A 21,722-nucleotide genomic window follows, 5' to 3' on the forward strand; every position below is an offset into this window, starting at 1 on the left:
CTGAGTTGGAAAGGTTTACTCAAACCTAGTCAATCAAAGATCCACACTAGAAGCAGACCTCTTAGTTTTACTGCTAGTTTGCCACATTATAGAACCTGTCAATTCAAAGGCAAAGCATGTTTGTATATGTTAGTTGCTCAGTTGTGTCCAACTCTTTGCAACTCCTTGGACTATAGCCCACCAGGCTCCTCAGTCTCTCAAGTAAATATAACAGTAAACCATACTGTTGACTTTTTTGAAGAAGGAAAAGAAGGAGGAAAAAAATGGAGAAGGCGAAGAAGAGAAGAAAATGCTTGCTTAAATCATAATAATTTTAAAAATCATGAAAGTGGTTTCTATAACCTTCCTAATATAGTCCTCCAGCTGTTTGTTTCTTTCTCTCAGTAGAATATTCTCTCAAGATGGAATTTACCTAAATGTAAAATAAATGAGCATCAAGACTCTTTGTGTAGTCTGTTTGAATTATAAGATTTAATAAGATTCAGCATTGCTATTCAAATTGGAAAATGGCACCAAAGTTACTTACTTAAAGCTTTAAAATATTTCCTATATTGAAAGTTTCACAAGTGATTCATATGTAATTCCATAGACTCAAAGATACAGTTTCTATATTAAAGACTCACTCATCCATTTTGGCTTTTGGCTCAATATAAACACTAGGTAATTGTGTCACACAAAATGCTATTTTAAATGCCCTTATTGGTGTGTTGAAAGAGGGTGAATAAATATTTTAATCAAAACATTACATTAAAATGTGTTTATTTAAAAGACAAGACATGTTTTGAAGGCCTTTTTTTTTTTTTTGATAATCTGTTTCTTTTTTACTCCTAGGGTCCACGAGGTTTGCTAGGACCAAGAGGAACTCCAGGACCTATTGGACAGCCTGTATGTATTGTTGAAAACATTCAAGATGTTCTAGGGAAAGCTTATTGCCGGAGTCTTAAAGCCAGAAAGCTGTAAAAGCTTTCAGTAGACAGCCAACGTTTCACTATTATAATCTAAGACCTAATGATGCTGCCTATCAATTTAACTGAGTGTACTCACTCCACCTGTTTCTTTCTTTTCTCTTCCTTTTAGTTTATGTATTTTATTCTTTTTCCCAACACACAGTAGAAAATACTGCCAGGATGTCTCCATGGACATGGAGAGGAGAGTATAGACCTTGCTTTTTCCCTCATTTCCATTGAGTTCTAAAATGGCTTTTAGTTACCCTAGGTTACTGGGTATCATGCTATTAGGTTCGTTTTTTATATTTTCTATTGTAGCATCTGAACTTGTATATACTCATGTATATTTTTTCTTCATTGAAGGGTATAGCGGGTGTGGATGGCCCCCCCGGACCAAAAGGGAACATGGTATGTACAAGACATCCATAAAGTAACTCATTTCTGTCCTCTAATACTAGCAAACCATTTTTGTTGCTAAATCTAAAATTAAGGTTTCTTACAATGTTTTGCCAAATTCTTCTGCTAGCATTAATATTTTGCAAGATTTTCCAGATTCTCTAAAGGGAAACATGATATGGGAACTATTTTTCAATCCAAAAGACAAAACCTATTATGTGAAATAGTTCTGTTAAAGACTCTTTTCCATTTTCCTATGTCAGGGTCCTCAAGGGGAGCCGGGACCTCCTGGTCAGCAGGGAAACCCAGGACCTCAGGTAAGTCTAAGCCATCACACCTTTTATTGAGGTAACGGGGTAAGATGGTACCTTTATACAAGAAAATTGAGAGCCTCAAAATTTTCTACGTAGGGCTGAGAGTTTATGTATGAATGTACAAAGCTCATTCTATTTTATTCCTTTAAAAAAATTTTTGAACAAATTTGCAGAGGCTTTTCTTTCTTCTAAGAGTAAAATGAGTCATTCAGTGCTCATGGAATGCCAGGATACCTGCGGGAGGGTTCTGAATAGGATCACATTACAGTTCCATTGCCAAAAGAGTACCTTGTATAAAACTCCGGTGTTGTAAAATCTTCTGCAGAAAGTGGGGGATATATATAATACTCATGGCTCATTGCATGTAATATAGAGGGCTAATCATTTACTATTTTAAAAGTGTGTTCTTATGATGTGATACTTGACATATGAAATAAATTCTTTTAAAATAGGGTCTTCCTGGTCCACAAGGTCCAATTGGTCCTCCGGGTGAAAAAGTAAGTTCATCTGTTGTCCTAGGAATGTCTGGTAAATGAGCTTGTATTGTCAATCTTAGGGAGGAATAAGGCCTGCCTTCTGCTTTTGATATTTAAATGGCTCAGCATATAAGGAATTAATCTGGATTTAAATCTTGAATGTACTGGTGAGCAGAAGCCATTCATATGTCTCTGAATTGTAAATGATAACATTTCACAGAGTTTCCATTTGGATAGCTTCCAGATATGACATTCTCAGCTATATTAATTTCATTAATGTACTGATATGAGTGAGTGCTTTCTCTTTATTTTTGTTCTCCTTTCATTTCTCATTATTTAAAACATGTGATTAGGTTTGCTTGTGACAAAGGGCTTTTAACAAGATCTAATTAAGGGAAAATTGTGACGTTATCATTGCCACCATTTTTCATGAAAAAATGGCAAATGATGTTCTTGTTAAAACTCAATGTCTAGATCAAAACAAGAATAAGTCTTTAATTAAAGAGATGTCTTTTTTCCTCCATCTCCCCTGTCAGTTTCTTTAAGTAGTATTTTCTATTCCCTATAGTTACAGCACAGTGTTGCCTGTTCTTATATAATTTGTTTTCTTATTTTGGCTGATTTCTATAAATATGTGATTTTTTAAATTATCAACTTTATTGGAGTTAATTTCATACCATAAAATTTACTCTCTTTAAGTCTATCAGTCAATCATTTTTAGGAAATTTATGGAAGTTTGCCACAATCACATTTTAAAAATATTTATATCACCCCAGAAGGAAAGCTTGTATCAATTTCTACTCCTGAGTCCATGCACAAACCTACACAATTGATGTGCTTTGTATCTTTATACATACACCTTTTCTGACCATCACCTTTTCTGACCATCTTATGTGAACAAAATGTATGAATGAAATTAACATTTGAATTTAATTATATGAATAAATATAGTATGTGACATTTGTGTCTGGCTTCTTTTATTTGGCATAATGTTTTTGAGCTTTATCAATGTGGTAGCATATATCAGTACTTCACTTCTTTTTTTTTGCCAAATGGTATTCCTTTGATTGAATATTTTGTTTACTTATTCAGCAGTTGAGGGAAATAAGTTATGTACACTTTTCAGCTATTATGAATAGTGCTGCTTTGAATATTTGTACAAAGATATTTGTGTAGACATTTTAAAAATTATTTTTGTTAGATAGTTAGAAGTGGAACTGCTGGGTATATGATAAATTCATGTTTAACACTTTAAGAAGTTTTCAGATTGTGTTTCAAGGTGGTTGTACCACACTTCCTTCCTCAAAATTTATGAGGATTTCAGTTTTCATTCCAATCCCTAAGAAAGGCAAGCCAAAGAATGCTCAAACTACCACACAATTGCACTCATCTCATGCGCTAGTAAGTGAAGTTGCTCAGTCGTGTCTGACTCTTTGTAACCCCATGGACTATAGCCTTCCAGGCTCCTCTGTCCATGGGATTTTCCAGGCAAGAGTGCTGAAGTGGGTTACCATTGCCTTCTCCAGGGGATCTTCCCAACCCAGGGATAGAACCTGGGTCTCCTGCATTGTGGGCAGATGCTTTACCCTCTGAGCCACCAGGGAAGCCCAAAGTGAAGTCGCTTAGTCATGACTGACTCTTTGCGACCCCATAGACTGTAACCTACCAGGCTCCTCTGCCCATGGGATTTTCCAGGCAATAGTACTGCAGTGGATTGCCATTTGCTTCTTCAGGGGATCTTCCCAACCCAGGGCTTGAACCCTGGTCTCCCACAATGTAGACAGATGCTTTACCATCCAAGCCACCATCTCATGCGCTAGTAAAGTAATACTCAAAATTCTCCAAGCCAGGCTTCAACAATATGTGAACTGTGAACTTCCAGATATTCAAACTGGTTTTAGAAAGGCAGAGGAACCAGAGATTAAATTGCCAACATCCGCTGGATCGTTGAAAAAAGCAAGAGAGTTCCAGAAAAACATCTATTTCTGCTTTACTGACTATGCCAAAGCCTTTGACTGTGTGGATCACAATAAACTGTGGAAAATTCTTTGAGATGGAAATACCAGACCACCTGACCTGCCTCTTGAGAAACCTATATGCAGGTCAGGAAGCAACAGAACTAGACATGGAGTAACAGACTGGTTCCAAATAGGAAAAGGAGTATGTCAAGGCTACATATTGTCACCGTGTTCATTTAACTTATATGCGGAGAACATGAGAAATGCTGGGCTGGATGAAGCACAAGCTGGAATCAAGATTGCAGGGATAAATAGCAATAACTTCAGATATGCAGATGTCACCATCTTTATGGCAGAAAGTGAAGAACTAAAGAGCCTCTTGATGAAAGTGAAAGAGGAGAGTGAAAAAGTTGGCTTAAAACTCAACATTCAGAAAACAAAGATCATGGCATCTGGTCCCATCACTTCATGGGAAACAGATGGGGAAACCGTGGAAATAGTGGCAAACTTTATTTTTGGGGGCTCCAAAATCACTGCAGATGGTGACTGCAGCCATGAAATTAAAAGACACTTACTCTTTGGAAGAAAAGTTATGACCAACCTAGACAGCTATTGAAAAGCAGAGACATTACTCTGCCAACAGAGGTCCATCTAGTCAAGGCCATGGTTTTTCCAGTGGTCATGTATGGATATGAGTTGGACTATAAAGAAAGCTGAGTGATGAAGAATTGATGCTTTGGAACTGTGGTGTTGGAAAAGACTCGAGAGTCCCTTGGACTACAAGGAGATCCAGCCAGTCCATCATAAAGCAAATCAGTCCTGAATATTCATTGGAAGGACTGATGATGAAGAGGAAACTCCAATATTTTGGCCACCTGATGTGAAGAGCTGACTCATTTAAAAAGACTCTGATGCTGGGAAAGATTGAAGGTAGGAGGAGAGGGGGATGGCAGAGGATGAGATGGTTGTATGGCATCATCGATTCAATGGACATGAGTTTGAGTAAACTCCGGAAGTTGATGATGTACAGGGAGGCCTGGCATGCTGCAGTCCATAGGGTCGTAAAGAGCTGGACACACCTGAGCGACTGAACAGAACTGAACTTGAACTAGTTTCTCCAGATGCTCAGCTATACTAACATATTTTCTCTCTTCAATTATGGTTATTTTTGTTGGTGTGAAATAGTACCTTATTGTAGTATTAATTGGCATTTCCCTAATCACTAGTGATTTGGGGCTTATTTTTATATGCTTTTTGACCTTTTGTATATATTCTTTCATCTTCCCTGGTGGCTCAGCAGTAAAGAATCTGTGTGCAATGCAGGAAACACAGGTTCAATCCCTCAGTCAGGAAGATCCCCTGAAGAAGGAAATGGCAACCCACTCTAGTATTCTTGCCTGGGAAATCCCATGGACAGAGGAGCCTGGAAGGAGCTCCAGTCCAAGAGGTCTCAAAAGAGTCAGAAGTGACTTGGCAGCTAAACAACAGCAACATATATTCTTTGGTAAAATAAATATAAATATATATATATATATATATATACATATATATTCAAGACCTTTGGTAACATTCTAGCTGAGTTACTTATTATTAATGTTAAGAATTAGCATATAAATCTTGTTGTTGTTGATGTTCAGTCACCCTGTCATGTCCTACTCTTTGTAACCCCATGAATTGCAACACACAGGCCTCCCTGTCCCTCACCATCACCCACAGTTTGCCCAAGTTCATGTTCACTGCATTGGTGATGCCATCCAGCCATTTCCTCCCCTGACACCTTCTTCTTCTGCCCTCAATCTTTCCCAGCATCAGGGACTTTTCCAATGAGTCATCCATTCGCATCACATGACCAAAATACTGGAGCTTCAGCATTAGGATCAGAGTGAATATTCAGGGTTGACTTCCTTTAGGATTGACTGATCTGATCTTTATGTTTTTGGGCTCCAAAATCACTGAAGATGGTGATTACTTTACCAACAAAGGTCTGTCTAGTCAAGGCTATGGTTTTTCCAGTCATCATGTATGGATGTGAGAGTTGGACTATAAAGAAAGCTGAGCACCGAAGAATTGATGCTTTTGAATTGTGGTGTTGGAGAAGACTCTTGAGAGTCCCTTAGACTGCAAGGAGATCCAACCAGTCCATCCTAAAGGAAATCAGTCCTGAATATTCATTGGAAGGACTGATGTTGAAGCCAAAACTCCAATACTTTGGCCACCTGATGTGAAGAGCCAACTCATTGGAAAAGACCCTGATGCTGGGAAAGATTGAAGGCAGGAGAAGGGGACGACAGAGGATGAGGTGGTTGGATGGCATCACTGACTCAATGGAGATGAGTTTGAGTAAACTCTGGGAGTTGGTGATGGACAGGGAGGCCTGATGTGCTGCAGTCCATGGGATTGCAAAGAGTTGGATGGACTGAACAACTGAACTGAACTGAACTGATCTGATCTCCTTGCAGTTTAAGGGACTTTGGGAAGTCCTCTCCAGCACCACAGTTCAAAGGCATCGATTCTTTGGTGCTCCACTTCCTTTACGGTCCTGTTCTCACATCCATACATGACCATAGGGAAGACCATAGCCTTGAATACATGGACCATGTCAGCAGAGTAATATCTCTGCTTTTCAACACACTGTCTAGGTTTGTCATTGCTTTCCTGCCAAGAAGCAATAGTCTTCTGATTTCATGGCTGAGGTCACAGTCCGCTGTGATTTTGAAGCCCAAGAAGGGGAAATCTGTCACTGCTTCCACCTTTTCCCCTTCTATTTGTCATGCAGTAATGGGGCTGAATGATGTGATCTTAGTTTCTTAATATTTAGTCTTAAGTCAACTCTTTCACTGTCCTCATTCACCCTCATCAAGAGGCCCTTTAGTTCCTCTACACTTTCTGCCATTAGAGTGGTATCATCTGCATATCTGAGGTTGTTGATGTTTCTCCTGCCTACCTTGATTCCAGCTTATAACATCCAGCCTGGCATTTCTCATGATGTTCTCAGCATATAGGTTAAAAAAACAGGGTTACAGCAGACAGCCCTGCCGTACTCCTTTCTCAACTTTGAACCAATCAGTTGTTCCATACAAGGCTCTAAATGTTGCTTCTTGACCCACATACAGGTTTCTGAGGAGGCTGTTAAGATGGTCTGGTATTCCCATCTCTCTAAGAGCTTTCCACAGTTTGTAATGATCCACACAGTCAAAGGCTTGATCGTAGTTGATGAAACAGAGATAGATGTTTTTCTGAAGTTCCTTTGCTTTCTCTATAATCCAGCAAATTTTGGCAATTTGATCTAGTTCCTCTTCCTTTTCTAAACACAGCTTGGACATCTAGAAGTTCTTGGTTCACATACTGCTGGAGCCTAGCATACAAGATTTTAAGCATGACCTCACTAGCATGGGAGATGTGTGCAATTGTTCGATGGTTAGCACATTCTTTGGTGTTACCCTTCTTGGGAACTGGGATGAGGACTGACCTTTTCTACTCCTGTGGCCACTGCTGGATCTTCCAGATTTGCTGACTTAATGACATCCTCCTTTAAAAATGTGAATAGTTCTGCTGGAATTTCATTGCATTCACTAGGTTTATTAATAGCAATGCTTCTTAAGGCCCTCTAGACTTCATACTCTAGAATGTCTGGTTCTGGGGGACTAACCACACCATCATAGTAATTCAGTTCATTAAGATTTTTTTTAATACAGTTCTTCTGTGTATTCTTTCCATCTCTTCTTGATCTCTTCAGCATTTACTAGGTCTCTACCTTTTTTATCCTTTATTGTGTCCATCTTTGGGCAGAATGCTCCCTCGATGTTTCCAATTTTCCTGAAGAGATCTCTAGTCTTTCCCCTTTTGTTCTTTTCTTCCAGTTTTATGCATTGTTCATTGAAGAAGGCCTTCTTGTCTCTTCCAGCTATTCTTTGAAACTCTGCATTTAATTGGATGTACCTTTCCCTCTCTTGCCTGCTTTTCACTTGTCTTCATTCTGCTATTTGTAAAGCCTCCTCAGATAAACACTTTGCCTTTGCCTCTTGCTTTCTTTTTCTTTGGGATGGTTTTGTTCACCACCTCCTGTACAATATTACAGACTGCTGTCCATAGTTCTTCAGGCACAGTGTTATAGTCCATTGAATCTATTCATTACCTCTACTGGGAATTCACACAAGATTTGACTCAAGTCATATCTGGCTGGCTTAGTGTTTTTCCCAGTCTTCTTTAGTTTAAGCCTGAATTTTACTATGAGAAGCTGATGATCTTGAGCCACAATCAGCTCTGGGTCTTATTTTTGCTGACCGTATACAGTTTCTCCATCTTCAGCTACAAAGAAATGAAATCAATTTGATTTCAACATTGACCATTTGATGATGTCCATCTGTAAAGCCGTCTCTTGTTTAGCCTTGCCCTTCTTCATTTTCATATCAAACTTAAGTGGTCTCTAAAGTGCTTTTTTTCTGTGTATTTTCTATATGATTACAGTATCAGAGGGCTATTGGAAATAGTTGATTTATTTAAAATATTAGGCACCAAAGGTGCTTTAGATCAGGGATTTTAATCTGGACCACTCTTATCATATCTTAGATTAACTCATCATAACCATATTATGTTTGTAATAAATTGCACTTGAGGCGTGTACCTATTAAATTTTCTATAATAATACCATCCCTGCACTGGAGTCTTAGAGGAAAAATTTGATTTTAAGGAAAGTTGGTGTATCTGAATTCACCATGTTGAGACACAGGTAAAATATAGGGTCTGGTTCACTGCACTTCTTGTGGTAGGAAGAGAGCTAGCATTAAGCATAACCTGCTTCTTTTTCTGCTTTAAACACATCTAGCTCTTGAGTTCAAAAACAGTCTCTTTCTATCAAAAGGAGAAAGAACACGAAAGAAATGCGTTTTATTTATTTTGTGTCTATGGTATATATTTTATTTTAGATTTATGTTCTGTTTATTCTGGCTCAAGAGCCTTGTCTTTCAAACTTGGTGAATAATGTTTTTAATCATATTGTGCAACCCACAGTTAAATCTCACAGTTAAATATAATTTTAGAAGTGTCATATATTTTTAATTCCCAATAACATTTTTATCATAAGTTATTGTTGCCTGTACTTTTATTATATTTGGGATAAAATATTTTATAACATTAAGTTAATTAACCAAACTGGATGACCACTATATTGCTCTTCTGACATGCAATAACTTAAATATACTTTTATGTCCTGTGATTTAATTTATGCTTTCAGAATTTCCATCCCTCATATATTAATTGCTTTATAGGAAACAAATGATATTGTATAACTCTGTGAGCTAAAGAAGAAATAGCAAGACACAAAACAAATATTAGCTAAAGGCAAAGACTTTGAAAATATGGCTACAGATCTGGATTCATTTATATTGCAACTCTGTGATATATTAGCATTGGTTAATTACTCAAAATCTTAGATGATGAAATTTCATGAAATTGCTTGAGAATTAAAATGGACAGTATACATATATATATTATATATCATATATTGCTTAATATAGCACACAGGAACACAACAAATTTTAACTGTTTTATTAAAGTCCAAAAAATACGGCATTCATTCATTTAAATTTATTGCCATTCCTTTAGGGAAATAACAAGCAGTTAAGAAAGCAGACAAAATACTGTACTGTCATAGAGCTTCCATTTTAAAATAAATGGATCGATTTTAACTTGATTTTTAAAAATCCTATAGTACAAGACTTTTAGTATTTCTAATCTACACTTAAATATGTAGCAACAACAACAAAAAAAAACAACAACATAGTCTTATACACAAGGTCATTGTCATAGAAATATCATGCCTGCTGGAAATAATAATTACGGAAATAGTTTTGCTTTTGTATTCTACATTTTGTTTTGAAGAAATAAGTATATTGTACTGAGAGCAAAAAATGATTTAAGTGAAAGGTAAAACACTGTCATAAAAGAATCAGGATTTTATAGCAGTTATTTTATAATATTAGATTACTTGACTGTATATGACTTTGCACAGTGGTGAAGAGAATTGAAACTTTTAAAGCCTATAAAAATGAGATGCAATTAAATTCAGTTATAAAGTCCAGATTATTTAATTTATAGGTTATTTGTGGTTGTTGTTGTTCCATAGTGATTTAAATGAGGCTTTCTTGTTAAACTCTGTACTATCCATATACATGAAAACAATGCTTTTCTTAAATACTGTCTGAGAATGGAAAACTCCCTTTACATCCAGCATCTAGACTTGCTGATGTATCCTTGCTCTTTTAATTGTTTCTAAATTCCGACTAATCATGAGCAAGCAGAAATGGCTTGAGCTTTAAAGACTTGGTAAAGTTAATTATTCCAAGTAGAAAGCCAGTTTTTCTCCCAGTGAAGGGTCTGCTTGCAATAATCATTCTTAGCATGTTCCAACCTAACCAGTGATCAAATTAAATGATATCTGAAATCCTTTGTGATTAAACACAGATTAATCTATTGAATAAATAGTTACTTATTATTATTTGTTACTTGTGTATTAGATTATGTCCTTTCTACATCAAAATAGTATATTTCTATGTCTTATGAGTAACATAATCTATAACATGTTCCTTATGTTAATTATTACTGATGTTTAATCAATGTTACTATGCAATTATTTGAACTGGCACATTAAAAAAATTATTTTGTTGAAATATAGCTAATTTACAATGTGTTAATTTCTGCTGTACAACAAAGTGATTCAGTTATACACACACACACACGCACATACATTCTTTGTCATGTTTTTTCCATTATAGTTTATCAAGGGATATTGAGTAACAGTTCAGTTCAGTTCATTCACTCAATTCTGTCCAACTCTTTGTGACCCCATGGACTGCAGCATACCAGGCTTCCCTGTCCATCACCAGCTCCTGGAGCTTGCTCAAACTCATATCCATTGAGTCGGTTATGCCATCCAACCATCTCATCCTCTGTCATCCCCTTCTTCTCCCGCCTTCAATCTTTCCCAGCATCAGGGTCTTTCCCAATGAGTCAATTCTTCACATCAGGTGGCCAAAATATTGGAGTTCAACTTCAGCATCGGTCCTTCCAATGAACATTCAGGATTGATTTCCTTTAAGATGGACTGGTTTGATCTCCTTACCATCCAAGGGATTCTCAAGAGTCTTCTCCAACACCACTTTTCAAAAGCATCAATTCTTCAGTGCTCAACTTTCTTTATAGTCCAACTTATTGCTCAGCTGGAAAGAATCCGCTTGCAATGTGGGAGACCTGGGTTTGATCCCCAGATTGGGAAGATCCCCTGGAGAAGAGAAAGGCTGCCCACTCCAGTGTTCTGGTTTGGAGAATTCCACGGACTATACAATCTCAAAGAGTCAGACACAACTGAGTGACTTTTACTTTCATATTGAGTATAGTTCCCTGTGAATAGGAACTTATCAGTGTCATTATGGAAATATCCAGTATTTGCTTTTTCAGTGATGTAAATCAATGTATATCAATGAATATAATGATTGCATATGGACCTATATTTTTTTTTTTCTTTTTACTCTGTGCATGCATGTGTGCTAAATTGCTTCACTCATGTCTGACTCTGCGATCCTATGGATTGTAGCCCTCCAAGCTCCTCTGCCCATGGGATTCTCCAGGCAAGAATTCTGGAGTGGGTTGCTATCTCCTTCTCCAAGGGATCTTCCCAATCCAAGGATCCAGACTGTCTCTCACATCTCCTGCATTGGCAGGCAGACTGTTTACCACTAGCATCACCTGGGATACCCTTTTAGTCTATAAGCAACAATTTATTGTGGTATGCAAAAATTAAATTAATTAGCAATTAATTTAATTGCAAATTAAAAAAGACACACAGGATTAAAAGCTAGATTTATTTTCATCTATCTTTATATACCATTTTTCTACAAAACATGTTAAAAAGTATTTAGATATGTGCAGTTTATAGATAAAGATTGGTGACTCAAGTTAAGAATCTTATTAGCAGTATATTCCTATGTACAAAGTCAGACTTTCCTTTTTTTTTTTTTTAATGAAAATATTCTTTTTTTCTATTCAATTAGGGTCCACAAGGAAAACCAGGGCTTGCAGGACTTCCTGGTGCTGATGGGCCTCCTGTAAGTAGTAGTTACCTGGTCATTAAACTTTCCATATTTCATTTTCAAAAATAGATTTTACATGTGTTTAGAAGTGATTGTATGAATTCAGTAATAAAAGCAAATTGAGCCAGTAATTAAACATTGATCTCTCTAAAATTCTATTTAATCATGTAGTTTTCATACTGCAAAATCTTTAAAGAGCTCCCAGTGGTCTTAGGACCACTTTCTGCCAGAATCTCATATTTTCCTACCTCTCACTTTTCTCTTAGTAGGCTCTACATTTTCTATTGCTATACTTTTTGTTATGTCCTTTTCTTTTCATAGAAAATACTTTATATCTTCTCTTCCTTTTCAAAGAACACGTTTCTTGAGAGTCCAGGTGATATTCCTCATCTTTTGTAAGTTTCCTCAGACACCTTACATGAAAATTCATCTGTGTTCAGGGATTCCTTACTTTTCTAAAAATATAGCAATGTTTATTATATCTTATCATATAGCAATAAATTATGTAATCATGTAATATCCATGGTTGTTATTTGAAAACCTTTTATTTATGCTTCTTTTTTTTCTCTTGAAACTACTTACTCAGAACTAAGGTATAAAAATTTTCATCCTGTTATTGCTTGTTTTCATTGAGTAGAGTTGTTTTGGAGCTGTGCATTTTTATTTACCAACTCTCAGTAACTTGATTAAAAACACCATTGGTGTTTATGATGTTGCTGTGTTTTAAATGTCCCATTGATGTTCTTAGTTGCCTTGTAAAGATGTGAGTATAATTATTTAATCAATATGCAAATAGAAGTTAGACTGAAACACTTTTATTTAAAACTAATTGAGATTGGGGTCAAACTGTTCATGAATAATATGCATGCTTTATGTGCTTTTCCCAAACTGTCTCTCAAGTTCATTATGTCATTGGTGAAATTTGCACCAAGCCAATATAAACTTATGTTTCTTTCCAAATGCTAATTTCCAATATTATTTAAAGTTATATAGAGTGATGCAAAATATTTAATATATTTTGAAACATAAAGAGTAAAACCTCAACATGTGGAAAAAAGGGAACAATTTCATATTATATATTACCATTAATATTGCATCTCATCAGTATATATTTTTGACAAATGTAGGGTCATCCTGGAAAAGAAGGCCAGTCTGGAGAAAAAGGTTCTCTGGTATGTTACAAAGTATTATTTAAATGTTCTGTCACCTTATCTCCTAGAGAAAATGCCTTGCTTTGGTCATTTCTATGAGATACATATATATGAATATTAGAAAATAAGTAGCGAAAAATAGTTACTCTCCACCTGTAATATGTATTTACTTTCAAAAGAATGTTTGCTAACATTTAGGTATAAATCATGTCTCTAAAGTAACTTTTAATTTAGGGAATAAAAAAAGATATGTCTTGGTTAGATAACTTTTAATTCTGTATTGGCAATTTGATCAATTAGATCAATTAGCCTATCATTCTCAGTTTAAAAAAAAATTCTCATGATCAGAAATACATTCACGTTCTGCATATATAGTATATGTGGAATACATGATTATAAATAATAATAATGAAATTGGACAAGAACTACTGAATATTGTTAAAGTGTTTATGTCACTTGAATTTGATCTATATTTATTACTTTCTGATAATCTTTACATAAGATGGGAATTGAAAGAGAAACAGTTATCAAAATATCTAAATAAAATATCAAAATTAAAACTTATTCAATCTTAATACTACTTTTGGATTACAGTAGCAGGGTAAGATCATTTTTATGTAGAGTTGCTAATTTTAGATTCTTATTAAAATAGCATTACTACTGTATGTTATATATTATTTCCCTTAGATAGAATAGTGAAATGAAGCCAGCTGTGGAAGATATATAATTTTGATCATTTTCTTGATGTAAATGCTGTAAATTTAATGCCATTTTTTGGTTAGAAATTATTTATCCTTTTGGTTAATCTGTAGCTGTTTTTTGTAGACATCAAGGACATCAGATTTTTTTCAATCTTAGAAAAGAAATTAATTATTAATATATGATTATTTATATTACTTCATATATTTATGACATTTATCTTACTTTAACATAAATATATGATATGTTTGTTCCTCATATCTGACTTTAGATAGAAATGATAAGCTACCAAATAAATTTTTACCAAAAGTGGAAAAATATCATCTTCTTAGAGATTATTTGGTAAAACTGTAGTATGTGAGTGAGGGACACTTTCAGTACATTATGTATTTAAATTGCATTGGGTCTTTTACAGGGCCCTCCTGGTCCACAGGGTCCCATTGGCTACCCTGGTCCCCGAGGAGTAAAGGTAAATAATATTATATTTTCCACATTATTTAATTTCAATGTAAAATATTATAGTCATTTAATTTCTCTAATTTATTCCATAGGGAGCAGATGGTGTCAGAGGTCTCAAGGGCTCTAAAGGTGAAAAGGTAAAACATAATTTATTTAGGTGATTTTAATTGGTATTGTATAAAAAATTAAATTTATTCAATAGATATTTCATTTCTCATATATTGAATGATTACTTATGTATCAGACACTGCAAGTCTAATAATTTTGGACTCTGTATCCTGGAAACTTTAAAAGAAAAGTTTTATATCCTTGGATGAGGATGAAATTATAGAAGAAAAAAAAGGTATATCATATATAAAATCAATTCTGCTAAAGTTTTATTTTTACATGTCTTTAACTATTCTAAATTATAAGATTGACTGTATGATTGTATTTGTTAAGACTGGATTGGATCCAATTATATGCATAACAGAGGAATATTTATTCCCTTTTTTCTCTACTAAAATTTTAATTCTTCATAAATTGAAATAAAGTACAAAATAGGAATTAATTGTTGGAAGAAGAAGTCTTTGTATGTGATAATGCATGCATAGCAAAAGCTTAAATGAGAAGGAAATAAAGAGTAAAACCAAATAAATGTGAATGAAAGAATATGCACTATTTTAAAGGATGCTTATAATTTAATTTGATGAAGAAAACAAAATTGAGATTTTTTTTTCATTAAATGGCCTCCCTGGTGGGAGAAATGTTTAAGATAAATGTAGAGCTCCCACATCCTCAATGATTATGTTGAAATGGAATGACACTACTCAGAACTGGTACTGCATTAATTCTTACTATATTACATTTTATAACACAAAGTACAAAGTACAAAGTGTTAAGGGAATTTCATGAGAAATATATGGAATATACATTTTTATTTCAAGGATAACTATTTATTCCTACAGTCATAATATTATTAAAAGCACCTTGAATGGATTTGATATGAGTAAGGAATAAATGACAAGAAGGGATGTATTTAGTATATATGTCATATTTTATTTTCTGAAAACAATAAATAGGTAACATACAGAGGCATTGTCAAAGTATGCGACTATATTGTCAAGTCTACTGCGTGAAAATATGTCATGTGTTTTAAATTAACTCAGCTACTTTGGTTTGAATCCCAATTCATCTTTATCATCTCAGTTGAACTTCAGGGTATAGTGTCTTACTGAGCTGACAGCAGAGTGATGGCTTAGACAATGTTGAACTTGTAATTATTTGCAAGTAGCCTAGGCAAAAAAAAAAAAATGTATGTATATATATATATATAGTCTCAGTTTGGAACTTAGAATCTCAGTTTTTGTTGTTAATACATTTAAATATCAATTCAAATTTTTTCTCTGGAATTAGTGCCCACCAAGAATTTTAGGGAAGGCAGTGTTTATATGAAAGGCATATAATTGGAGTGGTAAAGTTGTGAACTTTTTGGAAGGAGGGGTAGTGGCAAATGCAAAGGAAAATAAAATTATAGATGATGAGATATTTGTGAGAAGAAACATACTCAGGAAAAAAAATGTATGGAAAAAAATTTTATATTATTGGTTATTTTGAGTTGCATATGGTCTCAGAAGAAACAAGTAGATATATAGAGAAAGAATTAATATTTTTAATTGGGAATTAAACATTCTGAGTTCTGATTATAGTGCTCATAGTAAAGTTGTAAAGCTAACTTGTAAAGTTAGGTTGCTTACTTTCGCTGAGCTTTATTTTAAGTCTATAAAATGAGGACCTCATCCTAAAAAAATCTCTAAGATATTTTTCAGTTGTACCTTTCATTCCATATCATATATTAACCTAGTAATATATTGTTTACCTAGATTTAGAGAAATTTTGTATAAATTTTAATGGAAACTTTTTATAACAAGAATTCTTCCTATTTTCAAACTTTGTAAAGAACTATGAAATCCTAGTTAATTTTAATGTACACTATTTGTTTTTCTGAATATATATTATAATCAACCATTATCTCAAGAGATGAGGAAGGAAATTGAAACTATTTTCTTTTTACAAATAGCAGTATTAATTAACGAAAGCTGAATTACCAAGTTAGTGCCCTAACTAGAATAAAATTCTCCACTGTTTAGACTCAGCTTTATTCCTTAGAACTTAAGCAACATAACCCAGTCAAGCAAGTGGCACAGGCGAATTCCTTTTTCACCTGTTTTCTAAAACCTGTTTCCTCCAGTCTAAGTTCAATGCATGAAACAGGGCACTCAAAGCCAGTGCCCTGGGACAACCTGAGGAATGGGATGGGGAGGGAGGTGGGAGGTGGGTTCAGGATGGGGGACACATGTATACCCATGGTTAATTCATGTCAATGTATGGCAAAAAGCACTACAATATTGTAAAGTAATTAGCCTCCAATTAAAATAAATCAATTAATCAAAAAATCTAACTAAGATTTGATCATTTAAGGACTGGAAAGCTTAGTAGTTTGAAAGTGCCATTTGTTTTAAAAATGTCACTTACTGTAAGGATGTTCTTACTAACTTACTATCTAATTTATTTTTAAAATTATGAATGTATTAAAAACAAAGTTTTGATAGCAGTAGCCTCTACTTCACTATATATTCTCTTAAAATATCTCTCCTTGAAAAAAATGTTAAAAACTATTATTTATTTTAGACATAGAGTGCAGTAATTTTTTAAACTAAACTTGGCAACTGTGTAATTACTTTTCTCTCTAGGGATCAGGTAATGAAGACACCGGTCAATAGGAATTTAAGTGGTCATTTTCAGTTTTTAAGCCTCTGCTATTGCCCAGCTGCATTCAAGGCACTATATCAAATTTGATTCCTTTTCCAGGTCTTGGCTTCCCAGGTGGCGCTAGTGGTAAAGAAGCTGCCTGCCGATGCAGAAGACATAAGAGATGCCAGTTGGATCCCTGGGTCAGGAAGATCCCCTGGAGAAGGGAATGGCAACCCACTCCAGTATTCTTGCCTGGAGAATCCATAGACAGAGGAGCCTAGAGGGCAATAGTCCATGGGGTCGCAAAGGGGCACAACTGAAGCGACTTAGCCTTTAGCACTTCCGGATCTAAGTCTCACATATCCTTACTAACCTTATATCTTCTGGACCTTAGCATACATTACCAAACTCACACTGAGGCAAGGATGATTCCAAATTTACATTTAATAAATATCTGTTATATATCATGATTTTGAGGGTCAGAATATAGTAGGCATTGGAGAGCTAGAGGTTACTTAGGCATGATTCTTGTATCCCATGGACGGATAAGCCTGGTAGGCTACAGTCATGGGGTGGCAGAGTCGGACACGACTGAGCGACTTCACTTGCACTTGTTTTTCAGCATTGAGTAGAAAGAAAGAGACCTGTGATTATTCCCCTGTGGCTCAGACAGGATGTTATGTTATATTAACAAGTGATGAATGCGGCACATAGGATGAAGAGGTTAATTTTAATAGGCAAAGAATGAGGTCATGGAATACCTCGTGGCAATGAAAGTGTAGTCCCTGGGCCCTGTTCTGACTCTTTGCAACCCCACAGACTGTAGCCCACCAGGATCCTCTGACCATAGAATTTTCCAGGCAAGAATCACTGGAGTGAGTTGCCATTCCCTTCTCCAGGGGATCTTCCTGACCCAGGGATCAAAACCAGGTCTCCTGCATTGCAGGCAGATTCTTTACTGATTCATAGCAGAATCATGAGCTAAATCCTAAAAGATGAGGAAAATCTCACCAGGTAGACAGAGAAAGTAAAAGATTTGCAGATGCGTGTGTATGTGGAAGTGGTTAACCAATGCAAGAATTACAAATGGAAATACAGCACATTCAGCTTTTGTAAAATTCAGTTCCAGTGTGTTGGATGAAAGTAGAAGGGATATTTAAACCAAAGATAAAACTATAGAGGTGAACAAAGCCTCGATCATGAGGGAGATGGCAGCTTATGGTCATCATTAGCACTTTGGAATCATTGATTCCAAAAATTGATATGATCAGTTTTGTGTCTTGTAAAGGTCATTTCCACAGCAGGATGTGGAAGTGTAAGTACTAATCTTCCTAGCTCTGTTCTCATACTTGGCCTGACAGGCCTTTTTCTCAAACTCTGCAAGTCATCCATTCTCCAACTGCTAATTAAGGTACCAGCTGCTCTGTGAATTCTCCAAGTACCCTTCTCTCCTCAGCACCACCACTACTGGTACCAGCGCAGTACATCATTATCATTATCCTCATGTCTTTCATCTCTAAACACCCATTCTCCTCCTCCTGAGCCAAAATTAATGCAAATTATTGGTAAAACAAAAACTTCAAATTACTCCACAGTGCTCTGAATAATTGCTCAACTAATGTTATTGAATACATGAATGATTATTCCTTAGGAATTTTTTTCTTGAAATTAAGAGACAGTAAAGTCATTCATGAAGCTGGATATAGTAAAAATGACCAGAAGTATTTTCACAGTCAAAATTTCTCCTCTCTTTGATAAGGATGCCCAGTTTTCAGCATCCCTGGTTTGTGCATATGTGCCAATTAGCAATCCCTATTTATGCATAAAGGATAATATTTATTTGCTTATTCTTCACCTGAAGAGAGGTTGTAATATAGAGAACAGGTTGAACCAGAAGACATTTATCTAAAGCACAGGAGACAAGATGAATGAGATAAAATGTATAGGTATGTATCAGCAAAGATAAAGAATTTATTTGGTCATCCAGGGTTCTTGTAAACCAAAGGTAATTAAATTTTTACTTCTTTGTTCAAATAACATAGGATACATGTTGTTACAAGATAATGGTTATTTTCCCCATAAGATAGAGAAGATTTAACGAACACGTTTGTGAAAAGTTTTCTAGTAACTTAGAGCCATTGCTGCTGCTGCTGCTGCTAAGTCCCTTCAGCCGTGTCCGACTCTGTGCGACCCCAGAGACGGCAGCCCACCAGGCTTCCCCGTCCCTGGGATTCCCCAGGCAAGAACACTGGAGTGGGTTGCCATTTCCTTCTCCAATGCATGAAAGTGAAAAGTAACTTAGAGTCATTAATTATGGGGAAATGAGAGAATACTGGAAATAAAGGTTTAAAATAGGGAAGAGGAAGTTTTCACAAGCAAGATTCATATTTCTCAGAACAATTTTTCCTAATTATCAATACTCATAATTTATATAGTCATATTCTAGATTTATCCAAACAATTGATTAACTACTTGTTTTATTATTTATACTTTTTAGGGTGAAGATGGTTTTCCAGGATTCAAAGGTGACATGGGTCTCAAAGGTGATAGAGTAAGTAAAAAGAAAATCTGCACTAGTACATGCATTTATGGATGTGTGTGCTTATTTCTATATTAAATACTGCAAACATAGAATAAGTCAAATGTTTGTACTACCTGAGACATTTTTCACTTCCATTTTTATCTGAAGATTAGGTGTCTTAATTTCTGTGGAAATAAAATATTATTAGTTATTTTTTGGATGCTATGCTAAATATATGTCCCATAGCATATCTACACATGCATAGTTATATATATATATGTATAAATACACAAAATATATATTACATCATATATGGTATTACTGTTTACAAACATTTTATAAATTGATGATCAAATTGCTTTATATGATTAATTCAATAGATTTGTTTTAAATCTTGTTCATATATAATGAGCTATGCTTCCTGGAGACTATATCTGCAACTTTCATGAATTTTCACTTTATAGTTGTCTTGAATTTTTGAGTCTCAATATAGTACACCGTTTTTCTGTTAGTGAGTATCTTGAAAACAAAATTTTGTCACCTAAAGTAAATTAAATGTTTTATTGGGAAAATTTGTTTTGTAACTAGCATAATAGTATCTAATAAATGGAATAAAAAAGCATGGTATAGAATATTGATTTTCCTAAAATGCATATAAAGCCTGTGTCTGGGATGGGAGCAATAGCATACACATTCTAGAACCTAATACCTTAAATGTGAAAATGAAGTTTAAAGTCAGGTGAGATATTTTTCTTATGTTCCAATCAGTGATTTCCAAAGTTGCTATCATCTGGGAGGAAAAATTATTTTCCCTCCTACCCTGATAGAGTCTCAGACTGGAGCTCTCTAAAATTACAGAATGACAGAAGACAGATTAATAAGAGATAAGCAAACAGAAGTTTATCTTGTGTATCATGATTATACATGGGAATGCTAAATGATGAGTAATTCAAGCGTGATTAGAACTTGTGATTGTATATCATTTTAGCAAAGGAACAATAAATTTTAAAGAAGAAAGGACTTTGAGTTTCTAGTGCTATAAACTGTGGGAAGGCAGATAAATGGAAACTATTAATGTTATATAAAGGCTAGTTGGAAAGTTTGCTGTATGGATATATTCCTCTGGTGCTTGCTTCTGGCTCCAGACTAGTAAGGGTCTAGTTACCTCTAGTGACTAATTTTTGTCTTTTCTGATAAAGAGGGTAGGAAAAACACCTTTGCAAATTTGTTCCCCGCTTTTAAGCAAGTACAGGGTGGGTAGATCACTTTTTCTGTATCTGCTCCTTCTCACTTGCCTTCAGTTCAAAATAATCCTTATGCCAAAGTGGCATATTTTGAGTAGCATATATTGTCAACCTATAGTATCTAATTTTGATTCTTATTTTCTCTCTTTCTGTGACTCAGTGAATTAAAATTAATTTAGTGTGATACATGGTAGCATAGGACTTCTGTAGCTTTTCAAATGTCAGACTGTATTGAGTCATTTATGTACTAATTGAAAGATTGATAAAGTCAAAGACTTTCAGTCCTCTTTGTCATATATATGAGTAAATAAACCAAGAATTGAAGAATATAACTTTTTGATGAACTATAATTTCTGCCGTTCAGTCTCAAAGATATTTTAAGTTGTAAGAATGCTCTTACTTTGTTATCAGGGAGAAGTTGGTCAAGTAGGTCCAAGAGGAGAGGATGGCCCTGAAGGCCCCAAAGGTCGAGCTGGTCCAACTGGAGACCCCGGTCCTCCTGGTCAAGCAGGAGAGAAGGTGAGTGAACAACTTTAAATTTACAGGTCCTCTTGTACATGATGTTTCATTGTCATTTTAGGGTGGTTTTAATCACCCACTATATAAATCAAGAGTTTTATCTAGTTTCAATTTTTTGAATTTCAATTTCATATCCATATGCTACGTAGAAGTATAATCAGGAGACGGGCACATTCATCCTCTTCTACTGTTCCTTATTTTCTGGTCTCTTCTCCCAT

General features: G+C 35.1%; 1 protein-coding gene across 3 annotated transcripts in view; it reads left to right on the top strand.

Moving 5' to 3' along the window:
* Positions 1–21,722, top strand: part of COL11A1 (collagen type XI alpha 1 chain) — a 226,869-nt gene that overhangs the window by 99,401 nt on the left and 105,746 nt on the right. For all 3 annotated transcript variants that reach the window (XM_061411030.1, XM_061411027.1, XM_061411031.1), the window contains 10 exons: positions 832–885; positions 1,311–1,355; positions 1,607–1,660; positions 2,110–2,154; positions 12,140–12,193; positions 13,306–13,350; positions 14,444–14,497; positions 14,580–14,624; positions 19,718–19,771; positions 21,397–21,504. In XM_061411030.1, coding sequence (XP_061267014.1) covers positions 832–885; positions 1,311–1,355; positions 1,607–1,660; positions 2,110–2,154; positions 12,140–12,193; positions 13,306–13,350; positions 14,444–14,497; positions 14,580–14,624; positions 19,718–19,771; positions 21,397–21,504 — 558 coding nt within the window. The remainder of the gene's footprint in view (positions 1–831; positions 886–1,310; positions 1,356–1,606; positions 1,661–2,109; positions 2,155–12,139; positions 12,194–13,305; positions 13,351–14,443; positions 14,498–14,579; positions 14,625–19,717; positions 19,772–21,396; positions 21,505–21,722) is intronic.

Source organism: Bos javanicus, chromosome 3 (genome assembly GCF_032452875.1).
Source record: "Bos javanicus breed banteng chromosome 3, ARS-OSU_banteng_1.0, whole genome shotgun sequence".
Classification (NCBI taxonomy): domain Eukaryota; kingdom Metazoa; phylum Chordata; class Mammalia; order Artiodactyla; family Bovidae; genus Bos; species Bos javanicus.